General features: G+C 43.0%; 1 protein-coding gene across 6 annotated transcripts in view; it reads left to right on the forward strand.

Annotated features, from left to right (window-relative positions):
- Positions 1 to 14755, forward strand: part of OSBPL5 (oxysterol binding protein like 5) — a 177471-nt gene extending 162716 nt beyond the window's left edge. For 5 of the 6 annotated variants that reach the window (XM_032690058.1, XM_032690052.1, XM_032690057.1 and 2 more), the window contains 9 exons: positions 727 to 825; positions 2064 to 2161; positions 4015 to 4104; positions 6864 to 7000; positions 9601 to 9786; positions 10299 to 10437; positions 11572 to 11689; positions 12310 to 12415; positions 13415 to 14755. In XM_032690058.1, the coding sequence (XP_032545949.1) occupies positions 727 to 825; positions 2064 to 2161; positions 4015 to 4104; positions 6864 to 7000; positions 9601 to 9786; positions 10299 to 10437; positions 11572 to 11689; positions 12310 to 12415; positions 13415 to 13550 (1109 nt within the window). In that variant the 3' untranslated portion in view covers positions 13551 to 14755. The remainder of the gene's footprint in view (positions 1 to 726; positions 826 to 2063; positions 2162 to 4014; positions 4105 to 6863; positions 7001 to 9600; positions 9787 to 10298; positions 10438 to 11571; positions 11690 to 12309; positions 12416 to 13414) is intronic. The other variant, XM_032690053.1, reaches the window with a different exon arrangement.
- The last annotated feature ends 515 nt before the right edge of the window (positions 14756 to 15270 follow it).

A 15270-nucleotide genomic window follows, 5' to 3' on the forward strand; every position in this document is an offset into this window, starting at 1 on the left:
GAGAGTTTTAAAAGCCTGTTTTTCTGAAAGCAAAAGTTTGTAAGAATGTATTGGCAGTTGGTTGTCAGACCACTTTGTGTGTGCTCATAGTTGAGTCACTTTACAGCTATTTGACCATCCAACCGACAAGTGCAGAAGTCTGTATAAATGTAACACCCTTTATCTAGCTCCCAGGTCCCTGAGAGCTGAACCCCAGAGCTTCAAAATGTCCTTGAATCTTTTAATATCAATGCTAATAGCACAACTCCAGACTCTGGAACTGTGTTGCTGTTTGAAATAGTTTTTTTGTTTAGACAAATGCCTCTTTATTGTTATCTTCCACTAAGTGTATTTGCTGAAACACTTGTAAATAGTCTTTGCTGTCCTTCTGGCATTTTTTTTTGTTATCTGGGATCATACACAATCAGAAAAGTTGTGAGAACAGAAGGATCTGAAAAACTTCAAAGCATTATAACTCTTTTCTGCACCCCACTAGTGATCTGTTTAATCTGCTTCTCTTTCTGCAACAGGGGCTAAATGCCAGAGCAAATGAGAGCCACACAGCAGTTTGTTAGAACTGCCTGCCTCCAACTGCATGATTTGCAGGGTCCTGAATTATGAGCATTTCATATCTTTTCTTTCATTAATGACTGACATTTAAATGAAAATGTTTTTTCTAAAGTAGAATGAGGGACCAAGTATAACATGCATTTTTAATGTATATGTATTTGTTCTTTTAAATTATAGGTAACTCGCTTTCTGCACTGTTGGATGGGAAAGCAAAGCTGATGTTTCTAAACAGAGGGGAAGACTATATAATTACTATGCCATACGCCCACTGTAAAGGTAAGCTATGAGTCATCAAATAGGAAGCAAACAGAAAGAATAATACAATGGTATCTTACTGACTAACTTTGCACTGGCTCTCCCCTCTCAAATAAGTGACACCACAGGGACTGGTAACTCCAGACAGCAGTTGCTCCACACATGAGTCACAGTGCTCAGCAGGAGACTGGTCATCCTCACTGAAGTCTTTTTGTTCTGTCTGTGCAGAGCTGAGGAGGGAATTAGGCCCATCTGCATTAGTTTTAACACTGCACAGAAACGGAAAAATACTGCATATATGCACTGCAGATAAAGTGGAGATGGAAAGAATAAGACTACATTTCTGAGCTTCTGAGGATAAAAGTTTTTCTTATGTTAACACTGAGATTATTTAATATGTTTTCTCACTTTCTGGGAATAAAGGAAAATTCTGAATTCTCTTCCAATTTCTTTGTTACTCTAATCGTATTCCTCAGAGTAAGAGCTGTCTCAGTGAGGCTGATGCCTATTACTGTGTGGCTTTGCTCTGTTGAGCCAGTGTGCACCGAGGCTGGGGGATGGCTGCTGATTCACTGCTCCTCAGGAAGCATTTCTCCTCAGGAAGCTGTGTCGGTGGCATTTCAACCACAGTGATAAAATCAGCAGTTGGATCCAATTTTGATTTATGAATATTTTTTAATTTGGCACCTTGACTTCAAAGTTAATATTTATGGAGGGGCTTGGTACCTGAAAACAGTGACTTCTGTAAATCACACTTATGCACTCCAGTGCATAAGTCTTTTTCTTGTCAGTTTTAATTTTTCTGCAAATGACCTCTTCAGAAAATGGTAAACATGTATAAGAAGAAGTCCCCTACATGACTACTGGTCTCCCAGATTCTGTTGAATCCCATTACAGCTTGTCTCTTCCCCATCCACCCTGTGAGAAGCAACTGGGTCTGTTTAAGCACTGGTATAAATAAAATTGCAGGACACAACCTTCTTTATTTTTCCTGTCCCACTTTCAGCTTGCCACAGGTGCAATATCAGCACTTGTGAGTCAAGCTATTTCCTAGCTGGTGTAATAAATGGGGAATACAGACTCAGGAGGATTCTTCATGCTTATAGTAAACAACCATTTCCCAGAAACTTCAATTCTGGCTTTTCAGAACTTTAAGCCAAGTGGTGAATTTCGCAGCGTGTCAAGTGAGAGCCGGGTTGACCTGAGAAAGCAGATAGTTTCCATTGGGGCCTTTCTTAAGCCTCTATTTTAACTTTCAGGACTTTTATATGGTACCATGACAATGGAGCTCGGAGGGAAAGTTACCATTGACTGTGAGAAAACTAACCACAGGGCAGAACTGGAATTCAAGCTGAAGGTAAGAGACTTTGTGACCCCCATTTTGAATGGGTCTCATACCTGCCCCTGTGCCCCAGGCAGGGTTTGACCATACACACCAGATCATTTTTATATCAGCAATGTGTGTGTGCACCACAGCGTGGCCTACCTGGAGAGGAGGCATCACCCTGCAGTCAGTTTTGCCTCATGCAACTTGATTTGAACCCAGGAAGCCTTAGTTTACGCATGATTTTTTCACTGTCGGCTGGCTACTGGCCAAACTTCGTTCTGAAAGTTTGGTGCTGACAGCATGGTTTCTGTTCAGGCAGGTACAATTATTTCTGCTTGAAAAATACAGCAAGGTGGCTGTCACACTGACAAGCCTTGCACTGACTTGTTCACGTATCTAGTCCCTCCCTAGAAAGCCTGATGATGCAGATTTATGGTATGCAGGCAAAATGGAAGAATTTTTGAGCATTCATGTTACTACATGTATTCAAATTTGGAAAGGAAAATGATAACCTGTAACTTTCCTTGGGCAGTTAACTTGCTTTTTAAGGAGTATCTGTTTCTTTTCTGCTCCAACTAACAATTTCTTGCCTGGGAAAAAAAATGAAAGAACTGAGAGACTGCAGGACTTCAGAGTTGCAGCCTTAGCCATGTAAACGTAAGAGATCACTGGAGTTAGAGGAGTCTTTTGCAAACTGCATTTTTTCCAGGGCAATAATAATTTTTTGTCTTTATTTGCCTTTTACAAAGTGAACTGTTTCCCTGTGCACTTTCTTGACATTTGCACATGCTTGTCTTTAAAGCCTGTTCTTCCCAGAGGCCTGGTGTACTGTGTTGAGGCCAACGGGATAGTGCCCTGACTTTGGTCAGTGTCATTTACCTACAAACACTTCAGAGCTTAAAGTGCAGACCCTTCTTTTTTAGCTTGAAAACAATACCCTGAATCTGAAGATGACTCAGAAAGGACCCTGTGTCTTAATTACATGCTCTGCTTTGAGTATTTCTCACCTACCTTTTTTAGTATAATTGTTAGAAGTTAAAGGTAAACCCTATAACTTCGTTATTAATTTGGATATGTACCAGTTCTCTGCTGGATTGCAAATGCTTCAGATACTCATGATTTCTTTATCCACGGGTGTTGTGTGAAATTTGGTTTTGTATTGTTATTTAAAAAAAAAAAAATTCTTTGCACAAATATTATTGGAAAGTAGCTGCTAAAATGACTGAAGAAATGTTGTGTGGTATGAATAGAAGAGCTGGTCACTTATCACTGCTGTTTCCTGTGTTTGGCAGACAGGAGATGAGGGGAATTTTCCATTGTTCTGAGAATCTTTTCCTTGACTCTGGAAATACCCTTTTTCTTTTTTTTTTTTTGTTTGCTGCTGGTGAGAACTTCTTCATTGGCAAATTGACACAGATGCAGTCATCAGCACTGCCACACTGCTGTTGCTGTCCCATAAGCAGGAAAAGTCAGCATTAGTGCTGCTCCTTTTCTTTGAACAAGGCTGCAAGTATAAGAGTGCAAACTGTAATGTGATTCTGGACAATGGGAAGGACTTGTCCACATACACTTATCCCAATGTCTAGCTGACAATAAATAAGTGTATTTGCAATGAAAGTGAGGCCTTGTACTGCTGACTGTTGATGCACCTGAAGGTTTATCTCCCTTCCTGCAGCTACAGTGATTTCGGTGTTGCAAACAAAAGGAAGAGGGCACAATGTGAGTTAGTCAAAATCCATGTTAGAATTCATTCTGCCTTTCCCCAGAAATAGTGGAAGTCAAGCAGGTTGCACTTTCCTTCCCTACTGCTGCATCACTGTGTTTGGTTCCTTCCAGTTCTCACTAGACTGATCGAATTTTCTGTTCCTATTCTCCCCTGACAGCCCTTCTTCGGTGGCAGCGCGAGCATTAATCAAATCTCTGGGAAGATTAAATCAGGAGAAGAAGTGTTAGCAAGTCTCAATGGACACTGGGTAACACATGATAATCGAAGTTGCTGACAGGTTAAGTGCTCATGGCAGCAGGGTGCATGGGAGGATGGCAGCCCTTGGCGGGCTCCCTGCGATGGAATGGGTGCTGCCAAGGGCCGTGTCCTGCCTTTTCCTGCCAGCCTCAGGGAGTGCAGGCAAGTGTGTCCTGCTTCTTCCAGGACACACCTCTCAAGGTACCTCTCAAGGTCATTTACACTTCAGTAGTCCCATCCACTTGCATTCTCAGAGCATGGGTCAAAGCTGGGAACAATAAGGAGGGTTTTCATCAAAGCCAGTGGTTCTGTATTCAGGGTCTGAGGCTTAGGAGGAGCACTGATGGCAAGAAATATAGTATGTATTAGGTGTGACTGTGAAGATCACGAGGCTTCCTTTTGTCTTGGTGTGTTCAGTACTCCCTCAGTTACATCAGTATCAGGGAAGAACTTCACAGGGTTTTGAATTTACAGGGTTTTGAATTCAAAGGGTTTGAAAATAATTATTTATGATAGCAGACAGTTATTCCTCTGTTCATGAGGTGAAGGACAGAGACATAAACTCAGTGAGAGTCTATTGCATGTGCAGCTCAGAACTGTCATCAGAGCACCTAAACCTTTGTGCACTTAGTATACACAAGTGAATTACTTCAAGTCACCCTTGAGTGCAAATCCAAAAAGAATAAAGTTGCATGGTGAAGGATGTGGTCTAGTTTTCATTGAAACTCCTGGTAACTGTGGCAAAAGCAGTGAGCACTGGGCTTTGGGCTGGACATTGGCTAGGTATTTCTTCTCTCAGCAACATTTGGACATCTACATCATCATTACAGTTGTTGTAATGGACTTTCCAGTCCATAGAAATTGCCACTTCTGAGACAAGATTTGTCTCATCCTGAAGGAGGTATTTAAAATAGGTCAGGTGAAATGTGCCTGGATAAAGCCCTTTCTGTAGTGAGGTCCTAACCACAGTGTAGCTTTTGGTACTGGACTCGTCCCCTCAGACCATCTGTCTTTTTACATAAAAAGCTAATGCCCATTTTGAAATTGGGATATTTGCCCTTTCTGGGCTTGTACAAAGTGATTTGCTCCCTGTGCCTGGGTAGCTTTTCCATCCTGAGCTCCCTTTCCTGCAGGATGGGCCTTGGCAATTGTGAGTTGTGCTGGGCTGGGGAGTACCTTGTCTGTGGAGGGTCCTGCAAACACCATCCACAAGAATATGTAAGGAGGGGCTCCCCTGGGGCACAGAGCCACGTGGTTGTGTGCTGCTCAGCTTCCAGCCTTCTGTTTATTTATTCCTCCCTTGTTCTTCGTCCCAGTTAGTTATGGTGCACAAAACTATAACGATGTATAAAAGAAGTTAAAATGGCTTTGAAAGGGTGGCTCTGTGAGCCACTGTTTACAGTTGTGTGCTGTGAATAGAGGAGCTGCTGTGCACTGATAGGAAGGGTGCCTGTTCTCCTCCCTCCCTGCTGAGAGTATTGGCCTGCTCTCCTGGATTTTCTCTGACACTGTCCAGCTTCCTGACAGAAACGCTTGCATCTGAAAGGTAAATTCTCTGTCTCAGGACCTGAAAACCCACTTGAATAAAGAAGGGAAGCAAATTCCAGTGCTTCTCAGTCCTAGGATCACAGCAGCAGCTGCGTGCTTTGTATATGCCCCTTAGAGATGCATGTAGTGATGCTTGATAATGCCTGCCTGCCTCCTCCTGTCTGCAGCTGGGGGTCTCTTCAGGACCTCAGATCAGTGCTGGAACTGGCGTCTCAGGATATGGCAGAGGAAGTCCTGAGGGAGGCTTTGAGGAGGGATGGTAGTCCCTCAGGGTTGAAGGTATTTCACATTTTGAGACATACATCACAAAACATGTGCAGGGGGAGAAATGCAGCCAATGGGATGCAAAGAAATTAGGCAGCTACAGGCAAAGCCAGTAGTCATGACTTAAATAAGGTTTGCCTGATACTCACACCATGTCCAGGCAGCTGAATGGCACCAATATACTACTCATTAGCTGTAACCATCCGATTCATTCCACTCACAGTCAGTGTCAGGCTGTTCATTCTGTAAACTACCCTCTCTGGCTCTGTGGCATTGCTGTGTCTGTGAGCCAGGCTGGGAAGCAGATCAGTTAAGCAGGGGCATAACAATATTGTCTAGCCAGCCTCAGATCAGGGAAGTGCTGCTTAGTAGTTGGTTGCCAAGTAAATTGGCAAGGAGTAAGAATTGAAGACTGCTGACATTTTGAAGAACTAAATGAAATTCAGGAGCAATAGTAGAAAAACCTGGCTAAACTCAAAAGAAGAAAAATGTGAAAGAGTATCTCAGCTTTAGCTCTCCTTTCTGGAGAGGATGCTATTTCAGGGGGCTCTGTGTGAGATTTCAGCATTGAGGAATGGAAGAAATATTGGAAAATGAGCTAGGGCTCTTGTTTATATGTGCTGGGTGGTAGCTGGGAGGAACCGTGGGGAAAGAAGAGTATCTTAGGGCTTCTTGTCCCCATGTTTGGGGACAAGACTAATAGGAGGGACCGGGTCCCTTTCTAATTATTCTGTGATTAATTCTGCCAGTGCTTCTGGAATGCCTCACCTCATTTGTTTCTATTAGAAACTTTCAGGAAGCATTCAGTGAGATTTTTATGGGATAGAGGGGGAAATAAGCCTCCTAATCGAGCTGTATCCCTGATCAAAATCCAGAAGCAGCTTCCATTTGTCAGGTTTGTTTTCTGCCTTGTGTTTCTGATTGTCATTAACATTTTCACCTAATTCTGCTTCTCAGGATGGGGAAGTGCATATAAATGAGTTGAAAAGCGGGAATGCAGAAGTGTTCTGGAACCCGACCAGTGAAGTACGAAGGCAGAGGCTGAAGCGCCACATTGTGCTGTTTGAGGAGCAGACGGACTTTGAGTCAGAGAGGTAGGGAGCCCGTGGAATGTCTCGCTGCCTCTTCCCTGCCGGGGGCAGGGCTCTGATCAGAAGGCTCCCAATTCCTCAGCACAGTCCTGGAAAAGCAGTGACCTGCTTTGTCTGCACATATTACCCAGCCATTTACCTATTTTTTTCCAGGCTATTAGCTCTGGAGTATTTTCATGAGGTATAGCTCTGAAATAACCAGGGACCTGGGCAGACAAATTATGGAGGCTACATTTTATCTGCTTGAAATAACAACTCTGCTTGGACTCCAAAGACCATGAACAAAGTCTCTGTAACTGCTGGAACACTTTATGGAAGGTCAAGGTGTCAACCCGCGGTTGGATATCTTGTTAAGAAGGGTTGTTTCAACCACAGGATCTTAAACCAGGTGCAGGAATTGTGGAAAGTCCTGGCATCAAGAGAAGCAGTAGTTTGAACCACATAACAGGTTTTTATGAAAGAATACAATTAAATGTATGTTTAACCCTGCTTCATAATCTCAGCTGAGATCTCTGATGAAGTCTGCACCAGGTTTTTTTAGTGATCTAGGTTACCTAAAAATGTAGTCCTGGCAAACAACTTAGAAAATTGAAGGAATGACTAATACGTCACCAAACCAGTTGCTGGGCAAGAACATTATTTGTTGAGCAACGTTATGTGGTGCTGGCTTCAAACCAGCTAGTCCTGCCACTTCTCCGGTTTGGTCAGCCAGCACCAGGCAACATGCCAAGCCAGCACATGCAGTTTGCTGCCTGGCTCTGCATTACATGCCCACCTCTCTGTGGGCATCTGATTTTGGTGTTGCATCACATCACAGTAAGAAGATTCACCTTTTCATAGGTAAAGAAAGGGATTGCATGAAAATAAAAACATAGGAACATATAGTTTGTTCTGGACAACAGTGGACGTTATGGGCAATAAAGTCTGTATTTGTAACTTATGGTTGTGCAATTGCCATTTCAGAGCAGACTGCAGTACATTTCTCTATTAATCTTCAGAAGAAGATTTTTTTAAAGGAGACAAGAAATCTCAGTCTTGTGGACAAAGAATCTCCAGTTCTCTGTTTACCAGGTTATGGCCAGAGCTGACCCTCTTTGCTACATCAGAGATTAACAATGATACATGCATCCAAGGGAAAGAGGCAAAAGGGAAAATAGAGACCCCAACAGACATTCCACCGAGCTCCTTATGCTGACATTTGTATGAATAAATTGCCATCTAATCCACCTGAAATCACCTGAAAATCACCTATTTTCACAAATGTGGGAGAGCCTCTGAAGCTCATACCACTAGGCAGCTCACCGTGGAGGGTCTCTTTGCCTGGCACATGCAGCTCTTGGTGGAGTAATTTGCCCTTGTCAAACAGTTTTGTGCATGTCCCTCTGAGGTTCTTAGAATTAGAGGACTTTACACCACTGCATTCCTTAGGACGGACTTTACACCACCTCAGTATTTTCTCAGGCCATTTTTTCCACTCCTCCCCCACCCTCATCACTGACTTTGAATTGAATTTCCTTCCTTTGTTTCTGAGAGAAAATATTCATATACAGAAAAATGGGAGTGACTTGTTAAAAAGGAAAGGAAAGTGTTCCTCTGCCTTCAGTAATTATCTAAGAGGCCGCATTTTTGGAAGTGTGTTAATGTATGCTGATAGAAATATAATGAAAGCATCAATATCCCTTTTAAATTAAGAGCTTCACAGCGAGCTCCAAATTAAATGCAGTAATGTATTCATCTTCTAAATGGAAGACGAGTGTTTTGTGGAGCTGGGAATACTGGAGCAGCCTGGATCTCCTGTGCATAGTCTAACCACTTGGTAATGTGTTGGGAGGGCTAGCTGCTAGTCTCAGAAGTATTTCCAATCTGAAATGAAGATTAGAGTGCTTTGGTTAGAGGAACTGTGGAGAGGCCTATCACAGCTTGGCTATAGCAAAAAAAAAAAAAAAAAGTAATGATTTTTCTCTTGTAAAAGGCAGATCCTCTCCCCAGGGCAGAGGCTCAGTGAGACATCATATGATGGATCACGTATCCTTTGGCAGCTGAAAACAAGTGCGGGTGAAAGCCTGTACTCACAGTTCACGAGCACAAGGACCTGTCCGTTGCCTGCAGATTGAATCAGCTGCCTGCAGATCTGGTAGCTAATCCTATATAGGAGTACAACATGCAAGATATGCACACAAATCTGTTTTCCAGTGCTTTTAAACTTTAAATATAAAGCCTTTGTTGGGGGGATAGGCATTAACACAAAGGCTTCTAAACTGAAATGCCTGAAAGGGCAAGGAAGAGAACAGATTCTCCATCTATCACCTCTAAAGAGGCCTCTGATCTCGGTGAATTGAGCATAACGATCCTATAACTCGCACAGACAACACTGAAGAATTTAATGAATATTGTAGGTGATGTTATGTAAGAGAAAGTCCCCTGTACTTCAGCAGGTCGTTTTATATAGCATTCAGTGTTGCCCTTCTTTAATTTTCAAGCCAAAACTGAGGCAGAACAATCCTGTTACAATAGACCAGACAAGTGTCTGCTCTGAAGTTCCAGTTGGCAAAATGCGTCATTGGTTTTGAGGTGGTTTAACTTGCTTCCCTGTTTATTTCTAGGCTTTGGCAGCACGTTACCAGTGCAATAAACAAAGGCGATCAACACAAGGCAACACAGGAAAAATTTGTGCTGGAGGAGGAGCAGAGGAATGCTGCCCGGGAGCGGAGGGAAAATGGCACGGAATGGAAGCCACTGCTCTTCCAGCACGATGCCACAACTAACGAATGGCGCTACAAATACGAGGAGTGAGTGCTGGGGTTGGGGGTTATGAGCAGACCTCACTGCTTGAGTCCCCAGGGATGCAAGCAAGGTTACAGACCTGTAATTGGAGTCCTGCCATTTCCCAAACTACGTCCAGAGCTTGCCCTTTCTGAGCTCCATGTCATCATTGTAATACATATTTCTGATGCTAATTGGGAATAGCTGGAAATGGGGGCTCAGCAAAGGAAAATCCACTATGCCTGTGGAGTCATTTAGCAGAGATTTTCTGCACTGTGCAAGCAGAGTTAAAAACTGTGATCTCCTCCCCTGCCAAGAAGGGTGAAGCCTCTGGAGACTGAACCCCCCTCATTCATGGCAAGGAACTGTGAATGTGGAGGGAAGTATGTGTTACTCCTGTCACTGTATCTGGAAACTCTGGTTACTGTCAGGGATGATTGCCTGCCCTAAGGCATGTGGAATTAGTGTATTGGTCTTAACACACCTGGTGTGGGATTCTTGCTTTTCTGATGGTATTTTTTTCATTTGGTCTCAAAAGTCTAAGGCCTTGGGATCCTTTGAACGACATTGCCCAATTTGAGAAGGATGGAATACTTCAGACAATGGAAAGACACTTATCTACAAGGATGCCAAACCACAAAACAACCTGCATAAACAATCAAATTACTCGGCACAAGGTAAAAAGCCTGTTTTGGGGAATATAGTATTCTTTAGGATTGTTTAAATACACAGCCCTCTTCTACAGCATTTTCATATAAGCATAGCATAGGCTGAAAGGTTTGTTTTGGATAAATACAGCTTATGACTGTAGACCTGCAACATCATACCATCATTAACTCCAAATAATTATAATCATTGGTTGACATATTCTATCCATTTTTTTCCACCTAATCTTAGTGAAAATGACCCTTTAGTGGGTTTTGCACACGACTGAGCTGAACTTCACAGTTCAGAGGTTCCAAAGCAGAAAACTTCACATAGGTTTTGGAGCGGAGAATTGAGATCCTGCAACTTCAATTTCAGTCTTTGCCATCAGCCTTTATCACTTACTTTCTCTCAGACAAGACAAGAAACCTCTCTCCATCCTTTCCCTTAAACAGAGATGATACTTTCTTATCTCACTGCTTTCATCTTTAGAGTAATATATGTAATTGATAACACACTTCTTAAACGTTGAACTGCTGAACTAGCTAAATATAACCCATATCACACCGAAAAACTTGTATCTTACTATGTATGTAGACTTTTCTTTTATAATACCTGAATCTGAATGTCTCTGAAGCACTGGGAAGTTGAGGTTTATAACTGCTTTTCAGACCCTCTGGTGAGAGGGTTTGGTTTACCCATCTGAGAGGTAGGGAGAAACTTTCTGAAGCGCATCAAGAAATTAGGCATAAAATTTCTATGATATTTAAATCCTTCATGCCCCTTCTGAAAAATCTTCCCTGGGAATTTTGATTCTAATTTTTTCTTCTTTTCATCCTTTCTCTTATGTATGTAGTTGAGTGGGTACACAAGTCAGCAAAGGAACTATAAGGTTCATCACCAGTATGTGTCAGTTAAAGCTACAAGTATATTTGGATAGGTGTCTTAAGGATGTTGTCATTTGAGGAAATGCTTGTCTACAGGGCATGTGTGTAATATCCTTAAGTAGCTGTCAGGAGTCCAACTACTAGGAGTTGCTGAGAAAGCAGTCAGACTTCCTAATCTCACACGTATTTCCCAGCACCCCGAATTATTTTGTTTAAAGCAGACACCCGAGTTTCCAATTTGACAGCAACTGAGACTCTTGTAATCCCTGTTTAATCCAGAGGTCTGCCAAGGACTGCAGGCGCCGCAAAACCAGTGATCAGCCGTCCAACCACAGCCAGAATACAGAGAGCAGCTGTTCAACACCAGAGTCAGTGCAGGAGCTCTCAGATGATGATGGCAAGTATTTGTGTATCACTGGGTCAGGCTTTAATGTTCTTCCCTTTGTACCTTATTCCTTGAGCCAGCCCTGGGACATTTCCCAGCCCAGTTAATACTATGGGCCAACAGCCCACAGGCAAACACACAGAATGTTCTGCATTTCTGTTCTCTGTATGTATTGCCTCTCTGCCTTACACTATCCATGCCAACAAGGGCTTCCCACTCCTGGCACAAACATGTTGAAAAAATACACTGACATTCCAGTCAACAGATAGGAAACAGCCCTTGTCATTCTCTTTGCTTTTGTTAGAGGTGACCTTGAATGTTTCAGAGATAGGGGCAGGTGCGAGCACTCTGTTCTCCTCCCCTCAGCTGGGGAGCATGCTGCCAAAATTGCCTGAGAGCTGACTGAGAAAGGGCTCTAAGCCAGTGTCACAGGACCTGTTCCAGTGGCCTGAGTCTTCAGGGTGGAAGATTCTGTTCCCTGTCTCCTTCTCCCTGTGTTTCTTCCTGAAAGCATCCCCCTGGCTGTGACAATTAGATCACAGCCAGCCACTTGCTGGGTGAATCTGTGTTGTGTTTCATCACTACCACTAGAATGGTGATGCAAAACATAATTCTCCTTCAATACTTTGCCACAGGGTTTGAAAGCCTGTGTGCTCAGTGTGGGAAAGAAATGAATCACCTGAAGGAAATTCACTCAGCCGTCTTATCTCTACAGAGAGCCCAACAAGACATACACAGGTAACTATTTGCTGTCATCAAATCAATTATTTTAATGGGCTGAAAATAACCTGTGGCATTTAACCTCTCACTGTGGCCTTTGGAGGCTATCAGCTGCTGGGGTGCATTTAACAGTTGTTTCTATAAGTAACCAATTAACACACAAAGACAAACCCATTCCCTGCTTGAAACAGTGAGGAAATCCCTTCCTCTTAAGAGTCTTTATGGCCAAAAATCTTCGCCTCAGCATGTTTCACACCTCATGGCATTCCATGCAAAACAGCTGCAGAAGTTGGGAGGGGCTGGGCCATGTCCTGGCTACAAATAAATCTCTGCTAGCCAAAAAGGTGTGAGGTCTCCCTTCTTGTAGAGCATGTTTCTGATTTCCTGTAGAGATGCAGGCGTGTGGTCTGAAAAGCTGGACTCCATGGTGAAAAGCACTAACTTCCCACATTTTGTTTAAATGGCTAATTGCTGTCTGAGGGAAGTAGTGACCACACCTGCTGCTGACAAACAGCTTTGCCCTGCAGACACCTGTAGCTGGGACAGGGGAGTTATTAACTGCTACATCTGCTCCAGGGAGCCCTGCTGGTTCCCCACTGTGTATTATCCAGCTCTCCTGAGGCTTCACTGTGGTGGGATCACACGAGGCCCACCGTTACTAGATGCCAGAGCCATTGGTGACATGGCTTTGGCTTTCTGTAGCTCTTGGGGGTGTCCAAGGCAGGCTCTTGTATTTGGGAAGTATAGGGCATAGGATTATGAGTGCTGAATAAAGTGATTTCTTGGGGTTTGTACCCTTACACCTTCCAATGCCAATCATCATGCTCTGCCTGATCCAGCTCCAGACAGAAGTACTAATCTCTCTGTTAAAACAAAGAGGGAAGTAGAGTCTATGGGGGCACAGTGCTGTACCTGTGAAGGTGTCTCCTTCCTTATGTGGGAGTTCTGGGCATGTGCACACATGTGAATGCACACCTCCCTCCTACCCACAAATAATCGTACTGCTTTCTTTTCCAGAAACCTCAGTGCTCTGAACAAAAAGTCCTTCCACAGGAAGGCCTCTTCTGAAAGCTTCCTCCTGGACTCTCGCTGTTGGTTTCTCCTCTGCATCTTTCTTACGTGTCAACTATTCATTAATTATGTCTTCAAATAAAATCACTACGTTTGGCAGCAATAATGATTACTGGCTGCAGGAGGGGGGCCACTCGCGCAAGGAGCCCAGAGAGGCACCAAAGCACTTTAGAACCAACGCGGCAGAGGTGGAAGAAAGTGGAAAAACGAGGTTAAAAAGGGACCTAGGAACCTGCAAAACTTTGTTCCTGCAGATTTTGTCATTTTTGCCTTTTACATGTACATCTTCAAGGACCTCTTAACCTGTACGGGCCTTAATGCTGAAGCCAAATGTAGCTTTAATTGTGCAATTTGTTTTCTATGTCTTGTCATTTTCTGATGCAATTAATAATTACCCAGCAGTATTGGTAACCCCAAAATGGTAAACACCCCAGTGTTTTGGAAAGGTCACACCGGCCTGGGTCATAGCTCCAGGAGTGAGGGAGTGCAGTTGGGGAGCTGTAAAGAATTGATGTCCATGGTGCCTGTCCGGCTGCCTTTAATTAATTATGGGAGGGAGCACACTTGGTCCAAAAATCCACCCCCGGGATATTAAGTCATGATCTGTTTTGTCACACACAGAATGAGACCTCAGGATGTGTTTTATTTTCCATTCCACAGGAACTGTAAATATGCACAATTTCCTAGAGCCATTCCTCTTTAGGAAATGGGAAGTATTCAGTGAAAGCTCCTTGTTTGTTTGCGGAGCTGACTGGTGTACTGGATCTGGCCCATCGAGTGTAACGTCAGATATGCCTGTTTGTAAAATCTGGTCACTTACTATTATTGTTATTATTTGCTATATGGCTGTTTTATAATATCACACACTAGCATTGTAGAGAGAAATCCACTGCCCCAGCATAGGTGAGAAGGATGGGAGAGATATAGGTGTATGTGTGTTCGGTCTTAGGCACATTTTTCGTCAAAGGTCAGGAAAGAGGGAGGGTTTTGCCACTGCATTGTTCAACTCTGTTAATAGTCTTCCTATTTTACACCATTTTTTAAAGATTTGCAATATTTTCTGTAGACTGCGGACAATACTAAGCCTTTCTTTTCTGGCCTGAAGTAGTTCCAAGTGGTAAGTACTGCTATATATACAGCCTTAAAATACTTAGTGGTGGTGCCAGTCTGGGCTATCTTTCAATGTAAATGTTTCCAAATTTTTAAGTACATTCCTCGTCATACTCCCCAGTTAGGGGACACCTGTTTGTGCTTGATATGTTGAAATAAAACTACACACAACTTTCACTGACAGTCTATCTGACAAATTATTTTTGGCTTTGTATTTGATAGTGTTTTACAAGTAAATCACTTTTTAGAGGAAAGTCTACAGGAAAAGGCCTCCAAGAATCTCAGACACAGGCCATAAGTTAGAACAGCAATAGCATTTTGACACCTCCCTGGCTGAAATTGTGTCTTCTAATTGTAGCAACTTCCTCAGAAAGAAAAGTGGTTGCCTTGGTTTTCACTGTTGTACATGTAAATGTACAGACTTGTCTTGGATTTAGAAAACCTTTATATTAAGGAGGTGACTTGATGACAGCAAATAGATACTTCCAGGAAGAGAACCACAGCTCTCTGATATGGACAGGATGAGAGCTGGCATCTGGAAGCCAACAGTCAGGGAACTGATCACAAATAATAAAGGGCGAGTGACTGTTGTTAGCAAAAGTCTCCAGAAAACCAAAGGATTCTTGATCCTTGAGGAATCATACTACAAGAATGTCAACATTATTGATTCAGATTGGGTGTCTTTTTGAAGG

The sequence above is a fragment of the Chiroxiphia lanceolata genome, chromosome 6 (assembly GCF_009829145.1).
Source record: "Chiroxiphia lanceolata isolate bChiLan1 chromosome 6, bChiLan1.pri, whole genome shotgun sequence".
Lineage (NCBI taxonomy): Eukaryota > Metazoa > Chordata > Aves > Passeriformes > Pipridae > Chiroxiphia > Chiroxiphia lanceolata.